The sequence below is a fragment of the Peromyscus eremicus genome, chromosome 3 (genome assembly GCF_949786415.1).
Source record: "Peromyscus eremicus chromosome 3, PerEre_H2_v1, whole genome shotgun sequence".
NCBI classification, from domain to species: Eukaryota; Metazoa; Chordata; class Mammalia; order Rodentia; family Cricetidae; genus Peromyscus; species Peromyscus eremicus.
The window spans coordinates 11,646,890-11,663,575 of record NC_081418.1 but is presented as its reverse complement, the minus strand read 5'-3'; the positions used below and the strand labels follow the sequence as shown (position 1 = coordinate 11,663,575).

General features: G+C 38.8%; 1 protein-coding gene and 1 pseudogene across 1 annotated transcript in view; both read left to right on the top strand.

Moving 5' to 3' along the window:
* The window catches only part of Elapor2 (endosome-lysosome associated apoptosis and autophagy regulator family member 2), a 178,754-nt gene that overhangs the window by 154,078 nt on the left and 7,990 nt on the right, over window positions 1–16,686 (top strand). The window contains exons 19-21 of the mRNA XM_059257269.1: window positions 8,487–8,613; window positions 10,526–10,704; window positions 11,719–11,884. Coding sequence (XP_059113252.1) covers window positions 8,487–8,613; window positions 10,526–10,704; window positions 11,719–11,884 — 472 coding nt within the window. The remainder of the gene's footprint in view (window positions 1–8,486; window positions 8,614–10,525; window positions 10,705–11,718; window positions 11,885–16,686) is intronic.
* On the top strand, window positions 4,991–5,496 carry LOC131906613 (ubiquitin-ribosomal protein eS31 fusion protein-like; annotated as a pseudogene).

The window sequence follows — 16,686 nt, the reverse complement described above, 5'->3', positions numbered from 1 at the left end:
CATACTAAATTTCTTCTACAAAGGACTGCTAATAGCTCTAAATAAATCTACATTGAGAAGCCCATTGGCTGGCTTCTTAAATCTCCAGTCAAATCTTTTATTAGGGATAATGCATACCTCAGCACTGTGTCTGAGAACTGCCCTTTCAACGGTCCAATAAATTGGAGTTAGTAAAAAGATTACACACGTGCCTTCTTAGAAAGCAGGCTCTGATAACGGGTCTGTTGTGATCTGGAAGGTCCTCCGTGCAGGAGGCACTGAACCTGAGGTTGTGTGGCTGCTGAGTACCAACCACCCTGGGGATGGAACAACCTCCTAATGGCTCTTGTTCTTCCATGACAAAATGCCTTTTCAAAATGCCACCCTCCTTCAGTCTCTCGTAAATGACTTGTCAAGAATCACAGTAAATAAAGAGGCAAACGGCAGCTTTATCCCAGGGCAGGGCTCAGCAGATCTGCACGTTCCTGGTATGGTCTCTGAACTGAATTGCCTTCTTTAAACATTCATCGTTAACGTTCACGTGAAAGCATCATCATCTCCCTCTTTTCTTCCTCCCAGTTTATGAACATACTCAACTGCTTGAGCTGTTTATCAGTCAGCCTAAAATTGCTTTGTGAAATCCTCTTGCAGAATCTAAACTCATTTCATTATCAAGATGGCCTCTGAAGATATTGCATCTCACCAAAGGAATGCTTCTCAGTTCTTCCCTGACAGTGTTTCAGAGTTGAATACTCTGGGGATTTGTGTCACAGGCTCAAATTTAGTCTTTATATCAAAGTCATCAGGTTTATTGGAATCTAATGCAGCATTTGGTTGAGACATCAAGGAAGGCCTATTAATGTCAAAAAAATCTATCCATTTGAAATTAAGAGTTAGAGATAGACCAAATGAATTCCTTATCTTTTCCCTCTGAAATCTTCACAAGATATCCAAGTCTGAAAAGTAAGATAATGCGAGAGATTAAGGCCAAATATGTTCCTAGAACAGAAATGTACTGATGCACATAAAAGCTTTATGAACATTTGAAAATACTCAAAAAACACTGATTGAAAATGAAAAATTTTTAGTTCAGACTTGCCAAAATCATACAATTCAAACATGAATAAACTATCTTAAGAGATGGATATAGTCACACCACAAAACATTCATACATTTTAAGAACAATTTTGAAATAGTGATAATAAAACTGAAATTTTTCCCACTAAGGAAACACTCTATAGAGAAAAGAAACTAGGGAGTGAGTTAATTAGTGTGTTCCTAATCTTGAACAAACACTAACTTATGGTAATTAATCTAGGATGAATTCTTTAGAAAGGGGAGACCTTAAAGATGTGCTTTGTGTCCCTGAATCTAAGAATCATAAGTGAAAAATATTATGTTCAAATTCAGGTGGTTAGGTCTGAGAGTTTGTGTTCCCCAAATTCATGTGCTAAAATAGTATTAAAATGCTAAAAGCCAGCCTGAGGCTACTAGAAAGTGGTAGTGTTGAGAGACAGTTAGGGTACAGTGTTCTGAGGACATGAATGAAATTGGGGTACCCCAACAAGCTAGCTCCCCAATATGCCCTGTGAGGATACACTGTGAGATTGCACCATCTGTGAAGCAGAGGGCAAGCCCTCACTCAGAAGTACTGTAAGCTTAGCCTCCCCAGCCTCTACACATCTAAAAAATAAATTTGATATTTTTCAAGCTAATGCATTTTGCTATAACAGACCAAATTGTGTAAGACGTAGTCATATACAATCACACTTATCATATAAAAAAATAAATGAGGCAAGATACCATGTTTTATGGGTCAAACACAAGAGAGCCTTCTCCAAATGCCCAGGCTTTGTAACAGAGGAAGGCTGTTTCAGCAGATGCTGAGGCTGAGAGGAATTGGCAGCAGCAGATCAGGTGACAGCCTGTGTACCCTGGCACGCTTCATAGAGAAGGCTTGACTTGAACTGTGACACTCGATTTATAGCAAAGTATCAAAATTGGGCGCCATACATAGTAAAGAGTCATTGGGCAAAAGAGTTATAGACTTGGTTCTAAACTGCATTTAACCTAAGTGTATCCTTAAAGAAAACTCAAATCTACCAAGGAGAGGTGATTTGAATACACAATGACAGCCTTATAAATGACAGCGGTGGCTAGATTTTTTTTTTTTTTTTTTGTATTGTCTGTAGTTCGGTCAGTTCTCTAGAAATATTCTCACATTGTTAATAGTCATACATTTTTGGTGCTTTAAGCTTGCTTGGTCTGCTCTCTCCTTTTATGCATTAGAACCGTCGGGTGAAGATGGAGACACAGCTCACCTCTGACAGATTACAGAAACGAGGCAGGGGAAGGAGGAGAATTGTCATTTTAAAGTTCAGTTTGAGTTATAGCTTGCGTTATTGTCAGGAGTTTTGCAACTTCAGTTTTTCCCATCGTTTTGTTTACGTTTCTTTAAGGTTTAGCAGACTTACTCTCCTCTCCCTGTCCTCTTCCCTACCCCATGGTAAACAGTTTGGTCGTCCCCTAGCTCACCCTTCCTGGAAAGAGAAATCAGAAAATAACGTGAGGAGCAGAGATTTGAGCTGGACAATTTTTGCTAAATGTTCAGAAACAATAATTACTTAAAAAATGGAAAATCATGGTTATATTGGAATCTCTTTCTAATTGGGAATTCAAAGTTTTAAAAACTGCTTTTCCTGACCTAGAAGAATACAAGGAGGGTGGTTAATAGGTATATCTTTACCTATTGTATTTATTTTTATTTCAAGCCTCTGTTTATTAGTCTGTATTTATTATTTGTTTTACAAATAGGTGAATTAAGGCAGCTAATTACTAAGGTTTTTTTTTTCCTGAAAAGAAATTTACTAATATTGTTATTCCTGATAAAAAATACTAGGCCTCTATTACTGCATCACATAAAGATTGTTTATCTGCATTTACATTAGATCTATCTCATCTACAACCAGACACGTCAGAAAGACTTTTTTGTGCTTATATTTTAGGATGTCTTGGAATATATTTAATTAACCAAGAATATTAAAATTTGCTGGCATCTATAAAAATACAGTTTTGAATTGTATCTAAATATAAGTTTTTGAGTGTAATGGAGACTTTTGTAGCTCTTGGTGAGCTTGACTCAGGGAACTAGGGTGCCACATGATCAATGGTCACCAATGTTACTCTGATCCAGCAGCTTCTAAGTTCCTTGTCTCACACCCAAGAATATGAAACTAGTGACAAGGAGTGAGCAGAGTGGAAGTGGATTAATAAAGGGGAAGTGATTAAAAAAACTCGCAAGAGTTGGAGGATCTCAAAGGGAGAAACACTGACCAGTTTCCCTGCCTAGTGAGCTTTTATGGTTCTTATGGCCAAAACTGTACACCAATAATCTTTACTGGGATTGGTTAGAGACATCCACAGCCTGATGTGTGCTCCCTTGGCCCAACTGTTCAACGTCAAAGCTACTCAGCCATTGATGATCTAGCACAGACTCTGTCTTTGCTGCCTGTTTGGGGGTCATTACAATGTCATTTACAGTTAAAGGGATGATGAGAGAAGCTGGAAGAATAGGGACACACACTGCTCCCTTACATCTCTACCAATCTCAAAGAGCCCATCTATCCCACGACTTCAGAAAGAGGTGAGGAGACTGAAAAGCACAGGAAGATCTCAGCAAACACCGGGCTGGGAAACACTAGATGAAACAGAAAAATTGACTGTAGATTTATAAAGGAAGCAACAGACTCTCGTTGGAGTTCTGGGAAAAGCAGTAAAGAAAGTGGAGAATCCCTCTTCTGCCCTAGTCCTCCGACTCTGGGTCCATAAACAGAAGGAAAATCTCATGAACAAAGAGCAGAAATAAAATTTGGGTAAGAGGGCCGCATGCTTTTTGAAGCCAGCAATGGGAAGCCACTTAGTGGCACTGGCTACAGCCCTGCCTGTTGTGCTGGGACAAGGTAAGAGTGGATCCAAAGAGAGACCTGAATTTAGCGCTCCACCAGGAAGAGAGAAGACACTGTAGCTCCACACTCCAAAACCATGCCCTCTCCTCCACACTAAGTGCAGGTTCTCCAAAGAACCACAGAACCACACATACAGTCCAAGGGAACTGACCTGAACTGGAACTCAGTTGCACATACTCAAACTGATTGTGGTAGAAAGGCAGTTCAAGACAAGAATATCCAGCTGTCAAGTTAAATGCAAATGTGTTGGCCGTATCAGAGCCTTAGGCATTGAAATCTGCCTGGGAAAGTGAGACCATAAAGAACATACAGACAGGAGATAGACATGGTGAGTGGGGCTTTACCTTGAAGTAAAGTCTGTGTTTGATGAAAAGGGGGAATTCAACTACAGTTTGAACTTCACTGGGATGGTGGAGACAATCAGATATCTAGGGCTTGCCAGCCAGTCTGTCTCACCTACGTGGAGAGCTCCAAAACACTGGGCTGCCATAGCTCAAAGTAAACTGGAAGGTGTGGGGGGCCTGCCCCCACTTTTTCCCTCAGGGTACTCTTGAGCAGGGAGAAATGAGAAATATTTAGATAGAAATATAGAGGAGAGAGACAGAAACACAGGATAGCCTCGGGAAGGCCTGGGTCAAAACCCACCAGTCAGTCCCTTCTAGCTCTACTAAAGGACTTTTAAAGGAATGCCAAGGGGTGGAGCAAAAGACCCCACCCCACCCCCGCCGCCCCACCAGTACAGCCAAGTGCAGACCATCCCAAACACCTAGTAACCACACACGTGGTCAAGCAATCCCCTAAATGCAGCCCTGCTGTGTAAAGCAAGCTCAGATCTCACTAGGAAGCTTTTGTGGGCTCCCACAGGATGGTACCTGAGGAGCAACACTTAAGGCTGTCCTCTGACATTTGTATGCATGCACTCACATGTGCACCCACATGAACCCACACAATAAATTAGTTAATAGGTTGAACAAACAGTTCACAAAAGACGAAGCACAAGCTTTTTTCCTTTCCGATCTGCCATCTGTGGTAGGACCGCCGCCAAGATGCAGATTTTTGTGAAGACCCTTATGGGGAAAACCATCACGCTCGAGGTTGAACCCTCAGACACTATAGAAAATGTAAAGGCCAAGATCCAAGATAAGAAAGGAATTCCTCCTGATCAGCAGAGGCTGATCTTCGCTGGTAAGCAGCTGGAAGATGGCCGTACTTTGTCTGACTACAATATTCAAAAGGAGTCCACCCTTCATCTTGTGTTGAGACTTCGTGGTGGTGCTAAGAAAAGGAAGAAGAAGTCTTACACTACTCCCAAGCAGAATAAGCATAAGAGGAAGAAGGTTAAGTTGGCTGTACTAAAGTACTATAAGGTGGATGAAAATGGCAAAATTAGCCGTCTTCGTTGAGAGTGTCCTTCTGATGAGTGTGGTGCTGGAGTTTTCATGACTAGCCACTTTGACAGACATTACTGTGGCAAGTGTTGTCTGACTTACTGCTTCAACAAACCAGAAGACAAGTAGTTGTGTATGGATAAATAAAAAGACAGGAATTGAAAAAAAAAGTTGAAGCACAAATGGCCAATACATATATGAAATAATGTTCAACATCCTTAACCATGAGGGCATTGCAAGGTTAAAACTACATTGAAATTATATCTCACCCCTGTTAGAATAGCTATCACTAAGTAAACAATGAATGCAAAGATGTATGGAGAAGGGAATCCTTATTCACTTTTCTGTGAATATCAATTAGCCCAGTGACTTATGGAAATCAATGTGGAGGTTCCTCAAAAAACTAAAGATAGAACTGTCCTATGACTCAACTATACCACTTCAGGGTTATACACCTTAATGACTGTTAATTTGCCACACAGATATTTACACATCTACATTTGTTGGAGTGTTATGTACACTATCCAAGATGGAAACATCATGATACATGTACACATTGGAGTTTGATTCAGCCCCAAAGAACAGAATTAAGTTGTTTGTAGGAAAATAGCTACAATTGGAAATCATCACTCAAAGCAAAATAAGTCAGATTCAAACATAAACATTCGATATTTTTCTCTTATTTCTAGATTCTAAATTTTATGTAGATAAAGATTATAGAAATGGATGACAAGAAAGGAGAAGTTAGGCCACAAGGGGAATGAAAGAGAATATTTGGGAGTGGGTGAAAATGGAAGGTGAGGGATATGATCAAAGTGCTATTGTATTGGTATGTCTTTATGAAACCCATCAATGTGTACAGTTAACATACCAATACAGTTTATGTTAAGGCCTTTAATAGGGAGCATATGTTTTATTTTTATTGTTTTGTGTCTATCTTTTAGCTAATGGATATTCAGGAGATCTATGCTCAGCATTAGCCATGATTGGAAGGAAGCTGCAGGGAAAACCTCTACTCACACGGACTGATTTAAAGGGACTAGAAGTTAAATAGACAAATTAGGACAATAGTCTCTAGATTTTGCACGTTCATAAAAAATAGCTGTTTATACCAGAATGTTTTCAGATAGATTCTGGTTCAGTTGGAATATATACAGCAATTACACATTAATTTAGAGTCAATGCTGTTTATCTGTTCCTTGGTCAAGGAAGCAAGACAAAGTTGGCTCACACAACAGGAAGCAGGGATTCATAAAATAGTCACTTAGGTTCTGCCTATGATTGCTCTGTGCATCTACCCCAGGTCTACAAGTCATCATCAGTCCAGGGAGACCCAAGATTGTATTGGAGCACAGTGTTGTGTTGACCTGATGGTTGGTTGGTTCACTTAAGAAATTTTTGTTCTCCTGTGGTAATAGACCCTGGTTCTCTCCCCAGATTCTCTCCCCAGGGTATGTTGTCTTTGATAGGAACGATAATCCACTTGGCATCTGAGGCTTAGGGCTCTGCCTCCTGACTGTCCTCGTTGCTTTGCCCTGGATGGTCCAGCAAGAGTGACTGACGAGTGATTTTCTATCAGTTCATCAAGCCATTCTATCCCTTTGGTAGGAAGTTCTTTACTTCTTTCTGTCTTACTCCTCCTAAGTGTTCTAGACTCAGCTTAGATGCTCTGACTTCCAAGAAACATTTCCAGAAGCTTTTATTTCAGTTACTATCTGTCTGTCTCCTAAAGTTTCAAAGAAAACAGCTTGTGGCCAGTGAGATGGCTCAGTGAATAAAGGTGCCATGTGGTGGCCAAGCCTGGTAGTCTGAGTTTGATTCTTGAAATCAGTATGGTAGGAAAGAACACACACACACACACACACACACACACACACACACACACACACACACACACAGAGAGAGAGAGAGAGAGAGAGAGAGAGAGAGAGAGAGAGACATACACCCACACAGATACACACACAAGTAATTCTTCAAATTCTTAATAGAAGTATGTAGTCATGACCACAACAAATTTTAGATCGTTTTCATCATTTCACAAAGACTCTCTGAACCCTTTGACTCTCATCTTTGGAAGTTTTCCTGTGTCCCGGCTAGCTGGCGGTCAGGACAAGTCTCTCCTACTCACATCCCCCAAGTAAACGCACAGAGGCTTATATTAATTATAACTGCATGGCCATCAGCTCAGGCTTATTACCGACTAGCTCTTACACTTAATTTAACCCATAATTCTTATTTATGTTTAGCCACATGGCTTGGCACCTTTTCTCAGTCCTGCCTTGTCATCTTACTTCCTCTGTGTCTGGCTGGCCACTCCTGACTCTGCCCTTCCTCTTTCCAGAATTCTCCTCGTCTCTTGCCCTGCCTATACTTTCTTCCTGGCTACTGGCCAATCAGCATTTTATTTATCAACCAATCAGAGCAACACATATACGCAACGTACAGAATGACATCCCATAGAACATCTTCCTGTATATTAACCCTCTTCCAAACCCTAAGCAGCAAACCATTTGTTCTCTGTCCCTATTCTAGACTTTCATATGGATAGCATCATGTAATACATATTATTTCTAACTACTTTGCCACTTAGCATAGTATTTTCAAGGTTCATCCAAATTGTGGCATATCTTATTACTGCATTCCTTTATATAGCCAAGTAAAACTCCATCAGACAATTACACTTATCCATTCATCCAATGCACATTTGGGGTGTTTCCACTATTGGTCATTCTGAGTGATGTTGCTGTGGACATTCATTACCAACCTTTGTGTGGAATACATTTTGGTCTTCTTGGGTTTATACCTATGAGCAGACTTGCCTGATTATATGATACATTCATGTTTAGTTGTTTGAAGAAATGCAAGACTCTCTGAAAGTAGAGAGGCTATTCACATTCCTGTCTGCAATGTATGAGGGTTCCCTTTTCTTCACATCCACCTTGTACTTGGCATTATTTGTCTGTTTTATTCTAGCCACCCAAAATGGTAGCATGAAGGGCTATCATTCTAGTTTCAGCTCCTTTAGCCATTTTCTGTTTTCTACAAGTGTTTCCTCAGCATTAACACAACACTACCCAGTATGCTTTGGGAACTTCAGTATTGATTGGAGTGGATTGAGTGCATTAAAAAGGCTGCTGTTTCTTTAACATTTCAGCAAGTGCCCAGCTGGTACCTGTGATGGCTGTGCATTCTACTTTCTATGGGAGAGTGCAGAGGCTTGCCCTCTGTGCACAGAACATGACTTCCATGAAATCGAGGGAGCCTGCAAGAGAGGACTTCAGGTGAGGACTAACCTGTACAGGCGTCCTGAACAGATATCGACTGCTATTCCCATGTCCGTGAATAAACAGATTTCTTTGGGTGCTAAAGCTTCAAAATTGAACAAAAATAATGATTGCAAAAAAATACCTCAGTGTGTATCTTTTATAATTCTAAACATTTAATTTTTAAGGACTGTTTCAGTCCTATTTCCTTCCCTATTCTTTTCAGTTTTCCACTTTGTATTGACCGGGAATGCACTTCCACTATTCTGTAAGTATTTCAAGTACAGATGTGTATAGTTTACAGAATGTAAGTCCTTTACACATAGCTGAAAGAAGCAAAAAGGCTTCATGGCTTGTGAGAAAAGTACTCTTATCAAATTGAGATCTTAAAAGTCTATACCTGGTTCTAAGTATGTGTTACGCATCATATCTAACATTATGCAGTAATAAAGATTTGAAGCGATACAGTGTTATCAGTAAGAGAAATGCTTTTGAATTTATCACCAAATTTATCTTAATCCTGTTCCAAAATCCCCTTCTATGCTGGAAGAAGGAACCGTCCAGTTGCTGTGTCAGCTGTCTGTCGTCTGTTCCTGGTGATACCTGATCAGATGATTGGATCAGGCTTTCTAATGAATAGTTTCAGAGTAACTAAGAACTTTTCCCCAGTTACATTCTTTCTTTGACAGTATCTGAGGAGCTGACTGAATAGTTTGGCATTTGTGGTTTACGTATATCATTATGATTTTGAGTTCTTGAGATGCTTAGAATATAACCACTAGACAATGGAACTTTTTAATACATCTCTCATTCATACACACTTGATAAAGCTGTCTATACTTTCACACAAACCCTTTTGGTGGTGTTGGTAGGATGTATTTCAGATGAGGTCCACATGTGCTAGAGTTTACATTTACTCTGGTTTACATTTAGGTGATGGTGAACCTAAGTGTGCCTCTGCATTTCCCACTCCTCACTCTTATAAAAATGTCATCCATTTCAAAAGTAATTTATGGATGTTCAGTTCAATAAGAATGACAACAGTTGTCATGAACTAAAAGCCACAGGATCACTAATAATCCTTTCTAAGAAAACATGCTGAAAGATCATATTTGAAACCTGACTGAAACTTCTCCTCATAGTAAACCATCATCCTGTATATTAGTTCATAACTCATAGTAGAAATGTGTCTGTGCACATAAGACATGAAGCAAAACATGGCTTGATCCTTTTGTTGGAGTGTAGATCAAGTGAGTAGCATACACCAGAAAATTTAATAGTGAGCCAGATATAAAACATAATACCCCATGTCACTGGATTTAAAGATCATGTAAATAGCTACTGGTCATAATATATACTAAGCTATAGAAGAAAGAATGCACTGAACTATGATTTCTGTATTTGATCTGCCTCATTTTATCACTTTACTTTTTAAAATGCTTGGTAAGACCCCATGTATCTGCTTTACTGTTCACTGGTTAATTGTCACTGCTATTTAGGGCACATTGACATTGCTTTAGGAATTGAATCATCTACTTTGGGTTAGTGAGAATGCTTGGTATAGGTAGTGATGACCCTGGAATCATCAAAATTTAAGGAAAACAGCCCAAACAAAGTGCCAAAGTGGAATGATTTCTATTCAACTTCTTTAGCATGTAGTGAACCCCTCTAATGGGACAGTGCATGTCTTTGTTTGACTTTTGCACCTTAATTCATTATTTACTTATTTTCTATATATCTTTCCTTTCTTCCTAGATATTCTTTAATATTAACTGAATAGGAAATATCCTTTATTTTTATGATAAGCATAAGTTAGTAAAACTCTTTTCTTCTATGTGATAAGTTGACCCAGTACCAATTCTAGCTTTTACAGTTCAATCCTACTCTCATTTCTAATCTCACCTATGGTCTCATTTATTTGTTTTAAAAGGAAACATTGTATGTATGGAACGAACCCAAGTGGTGCATTAAAGGAATTACTTTGCCTGAGAAAAAGTTGTCAACCTGTGAAACAGTTGACTTTTGGCTGAAAGTGGGAGCTGGTGTGGGGGCATTCACAGCCGTTTTGTTGGTGGCTTTAACGTGCTACTTTTGGAAAAAGAATCAAAAGTAAGTAACCTCATTGGATGATCTTATAAGAACTAGAAAGTCTGCTTATGCTGTGAGAATTTTAGTCCTAATTATTGTATGTTGTCCATTCTCTCAGTGCCACAAGACATTTCTTCTGGTGAGGAAGGTATAGGCAAGGCATTTGAGAAAGAAGGGAGAATAAATGATTCTTATTTTGATAATTGAAAGTGGGTGGAGCATTACTGACCACTGAATTAGTCATTTGTTATAAAAATGTAAAAGTCTCTAAGTTACCCAGATAGAAGCAGGGCTGAGACTGGAAGATGGGCCTGTTTTTCTTTCTCTGACATAATCTAACTTCTTGTTCCACCTTTCTCTTTTGGTTTCTTGTACAAAGAAAGATGTTTTTAAAGAAACAGACAAAGCATACGGGCAAATATCATCTTTATTTATTTCAGGTCTCAAAGACAACGGCTCTGAATGTTGAGTTCAACCCTTGCATGTGTCTGTTCCATGGCTTGAATCTTTGGAAAAGATGTAGAACTTAGAGGGCTGTGGGGAATCTATGTTTTAATTTCTAGGAATAATTATAACATCTGAAGTCATAAGTAAAGAGAGAAAGTAAAAATGAAGTAGAGGTACATACAATAAAAAGCAAATCATCTGCTTGATATTCTCATCTTTATAATCTAAACTTTAGAAAATGTGATTTGGTATTGACATATTAATACATCAAGGAAATGCATCCTGACCTCAAGGCTTTTCTTTGTCTTACAAATGTTCCCTATAATTCGATAGTAAGGTCAATGTAAAGTAAGTGGTAAAATTAACTGTATTGAACTGCTTCTCTGACATCCTAGGGAATATTTTTATGGCTGATAAATGAGAACATTTAAAGCTACAGCCACAGGTGAGAGGAATTTGCTGTTGGAGAAACTTACAGTATTATCAGGAGTATTTTAGAAGCCAGTATATGAATGTTTATAATAAATATGATTTTACTAATACTGTAAATGGGCAGCTTATTTACTTATTTATTTTACCACTGCTTAGGCTGGAATACAAATATTCTAAATTAGTAATGACGACTAACTCGAAAGAGTGTGAGCTCCCAGCTGCAGACAGCTGTGCTATCATGGAAGGAGAAGATAACGAAGAGGATGTTGTATACTCCAACAAACAATCACTACTAGGGAAACTTAAGTCTTTGGCCACGAAGGTGAGAGCTGACTTTTAACCTGGAATTACTGAGCATTTGTGCATTGGGGCCATGCTGACCTAACATCATTCATGCAAGCTCTGCCATTCAGTCCATTTGTGTGTCACCAGTATTTACTCAACAGAAGTACTCTTAGAAGTTTATTATATTAGATTAATAACTGAATGCAGTATTTATGAGTTAACAAAGTAGGAACAACCCGTACAGCCTCTGTGAGAGTTAGTTGAGAAATTTTTCTACATCAAAATAATTCAATATAATGTGACTCTTTAACTATTAAAAATCTTTTTGTTTGTTTTCTGAAAACTTAAATATGAATGTCAGTCTACAGACTGAGTGGGTTCTATTTAGGAATATAAGTAGATATGTGTAACAACAAATAATGAAAAATAGCCATGAATTTTAAAGAGGAAGTGGTTGTACATGGGTAGGTTTGGAGGGAAGAAAGGGAACGGGGAAATGATATGATTATATTATAATCTCAAGAGTGAAAATTTAAAAAATTGTTGTCTGCTGATAGGACAGTAAGTGCAAACTAAAGTGAAAATAAGTAAATTATAATATTTCTATAAGATAAATATGTATGCCATTATTTGCATAATAAGCAATTAACATAGCTGCTTTGGGGAATTGGAATCTAATGAGAATCTTTAAGCAAAACATTTTAGTAATCCTCAAGTTTTCACAAAGTTCATGTATCATTTTATAATCTTAAAAACAAAGTTTGGTTAATAAAAGATCTTATATTTACCTATACCTTTGTGTTTATTTTATTCTCTTTCTATAAAAATGTTGCATAATCAATTGGGCAGATGTTCATGGTATCATGTCAGATGTCATCACATTATTGGCTTTGTAATGACAGTTATATATGAAGGGAATGGGAAACCGTAAATAGTCTTTGAAATCACATTTCTTTAACATGCTTCACTATTGAGGTAGGAGATAAGAATTTCCAGCTTGGCCACACAAAATAAAAAGAAACAGAATGAATAACAAGGAAGAAAATGCATTTCAAATCATGGCGTTGTGTTACAACAGATAGACAAATGACAGGGATGACATTGGCTGGAATGATGGTCCAATGCTTAAAGCACTTGCAGTGAGGCAAGGGACTAGAGTCTGCATCTCTAGAACACGTGTGAATGCTAGGTGGGTGTGTGGTGGTCCATCTGTAATTCAGCCTCAGAAGGTGGAGTTGGGTCCCCTGAGCAAACTGCCCGGCAAGGTGAGCCATGTCTGTGAGCTCTAGGTTTGTTAGCAAGACCCTGCCTCATTAAGTAATATGGAAGAGCCACCAGGATAACTTCTGATATCAATCTTGGGCCTCAGTATGCACACACATCTATGCATGTGGGCCCACATGCCTATAAACATACAGGAACACGGAGACACATGAAAATAATAAAAAAATACATCTGTGACATGATTTAGTAATCATTCCCTTTCACTCTCCTAATTTAGATACATAAATGTGGGAGATCACGTAAGAATAAAATAAATAAATTATATTTCTATTGCAGTTTTTCTTTTATTAATTTGGGATTTTATGGAGGGTATGATTACTGTGGAATAACAAATATATAGCGATGGTCAAAAGTTAAAGTTTTGCCCTATTTGCTAGTGAGCAAGTCATCCTACTGCATTTTCCTGTATGCTTTAGAAGACAGAAAACCAGACAGTTTAGAATTTGCAGAGATGTACTGGGCAGAGCAACAGTACCAGTCCCCAGTTCCCAGTCCCCACAGTCATGTGCAGAGGAAATGAGCACATGTTTGCATTTCTAAGTGTTGAGAGTGTGACTTTCATTCAGCATGAGCAGAAAGCATGCTTGTCCTTTGTTCTCCATTTTCCTGGATGGGTAAGAAGCTGTCCACTGCTTCAGAAGGAGAAGCCATTTCCAAGACAAGTAGGCATGCCTGGTATTTGCTGTAGAAGAAGAAAACACTTTAACCTTGAACACTGCTTTCTATACAAACATACTACCCTAATTGTTTTTTTTTTTATTGTTTGATAGGTTCACACATTTATATAATGAATTTTTGTCACTTTCATCCCCCATTCTTGAAAGAAAATAGTATGAACCAAAACAAACCAGTGTTTTCTTCATAGAATGTGCAGAAATGTAAGAAAACCATAGAGAATTATCTCATAGTCATATCTAAACTGCATTTCTCTATCATCTTGGCTTCTGATGATTTTTCAGTGAATTCCATCCATCACTCAGCTTAGGGAGTGCCTGAGGCTGGGAGGAAGCCTTGTCCGTTTTCTCCATCCATCATTGAAATGAAGCTGGTGTCAATAGGATATTAAGCAGCAAGAGGAGGCTAGTTTGCATCATTATCCTTAACCATATGCCGCTTCCAGACATACCTAGCTAAGCATAAACATGTCATAAACCATTAGGCTCTACTTTAGAGCAGTAAATGTCTTTCTTGTTTTTGTGTTGGCATTTCTATTCAGCGAGGGACCTTTCCACAGACAGAAAGATGTTTCTGCCATAAGATTCAGGTGGAATAGGGTCAAGAATTACCTCCACCCCCACCCCCCACCCCCCCAACCCTGCCACACACAAAACCCAACATAGAGGCCTAATGTATTTCCTACTTTTTTTCTACATGGGCTCTATGAGCAATGTATGCACCTCAATGATAATTATCATTTTAATCTAAGACATGGCAATCCATCAGGATAATGTATAACAGGATGTATTAATGGTTGTGTAGCTTTTTTCCCAGTTTGAATTATAGGACAGTTATATTGTCTATAATAATGTATAGAGAATGAATTCCTAGTAATTTGAATGTCCTTAGACATGGGGCCACCTAGTTGAAGGCAGAGACAAACTTATAAAACCTTTAATAACTAAATGATTGCACAGGGTGAGTGTGAATAACAAGTAGGTTATTTACTCATTTAGAAAGCTTCTTATAGTCCTAGAGAATGCATGATTTATTTGGGATGTTTCCATAAAAGTGAATATTTTTTGACTATTCCTAAAGATAAAATCACCATTTCTAGGAAGCAAGCAAGTTAACTTCTGGTTTCTACGCTATGGTCTCAGTGTTATGTGCAGGGTGTCTTTGGAATTTATTGTTAGTTACAGTTTGTGGAGCCACCAAAGTAAGACCCACATCAGTCAGAAAACACAAGCTGACTGTGCCTTGAAAGGAGCTTCTTTGATGGCTAATGAAATTCAGGGGTTTCAACCCATCCCAAATAACTGTGTCCCTTTGTTTTCAAGATGGACAGTCAATTTAGCTATTCTACTTGTCCATACTACAAATGGGGTGGCATCTATGGCCCCATGAGATGACTGAATGATGTCTATGGGAACAGTGGTGTTGGTGATTATTGGGACAGAAGCTGGGGCCATCCCCCCACTGCACACGATTGATTTCTCAGTGAGTCTGAAAGGAATGGTCAGAAAATTGTGAGCGGAGCATGTAGTGGACATGGCAGACCAGGAAGTCATGTAAGGTATTTTGAGTGAGCCACAGCAGGGTTTTTCTTCAGAGGCTGGTGATAGAATGGCACTGAAGGAGCTCAATGGTGTCACTTCTTTACCTCTCTGCATTTAAGATGTGTCTTTCCAAGTGTCCATCAGTTATATTGTGTTTCTTCGTTGTCCGTGCCCTATTCTGTGGTATATCATCACCTATTTCTACTCATCTTCAGTTGGCACTCATTATTCTCTAGAAATTCAAGTGCAAGAGGGCCAGGGAACTTTAAAATCCGTGGAGACCTACAGTGTGCCCCACTTTCCTCAATGTGGGCTGTTACAGGGAGCTATGGTGAGCAGCACACATGACAAGGGATTATTGTCCTCTTGATTCAGGGTCATGACATGGCAGGGTCATGACAATACAACAAGACATTTCTTCTCCAGCCCTTGCTCAAATCCCCACACAGGTCCAGAAAGGGTAGTAAATTGGGGTGACTGTATCCAGCACAGTCAGGATGAAAACTTTGCTCCCAGGCTCCCTAGCATACTCCAGTTCATATGCATATGCATGTTCTTCACTTCCTCCTGGTGACAGGAAGTCTTAGTTTCTCTACTAACCATTGTCTTCCTTAACAGCCAGTGACAGGGTAGATGGAGATTAAGAGTGAAGAGAAAGAATGTCAGAAAGCAAATGGACTTTGCTCTGGTGGACAGTCAGCTCAGCTGCTGCTCATTGTCCAATAAAATTGATGTTTTTCATTCATCCAAAGTCATGCTGAATAGCAACGTTGTCATTTCTAACATTATCTGGTTTAGCTTTGGGCCCTTTGAATCACAAGCCACATCACAATTGCTTTCTGTGTGAGGCCACAGATTTTCTGTCATTTGTTGATTTACATACCAGAGCCCCTCCTCCCATCAAGAATCTATTTTAATCTGGTGTATTTTTTTATTGCATCTAGTTAATTCTTGGGTTTAACATAAAGGTTAGAGAAAATTCCTACGTTATACCTGGCTATAACACTTTATCTAGATTCTATTTGGTCAATTTCTTATAATACACTGATCTCCTTATGCCTTATAAATCCATCTTGGAGCTAAATGCAAGTTCAAACACTAGTCATTTCCTTGCAATATGTGCTTGTGGGAATTTGTTTTTGGGAACATCTCCCAGAGAAAACCAATGCTCTGTGATTGCTAGTCAGGAAATGCATAAAACCTTGAGGCCTTTTTTCCTATTAGCTTTTATTTAATTAATTGAGTTTGTGTGTGTGCATGTTTATTTATGTGGGTACTTCTATGTGTAGGTATGTGTGCATGTGGAGAGGGGTGAACATGTATGTGTGTAGAGGCCAGA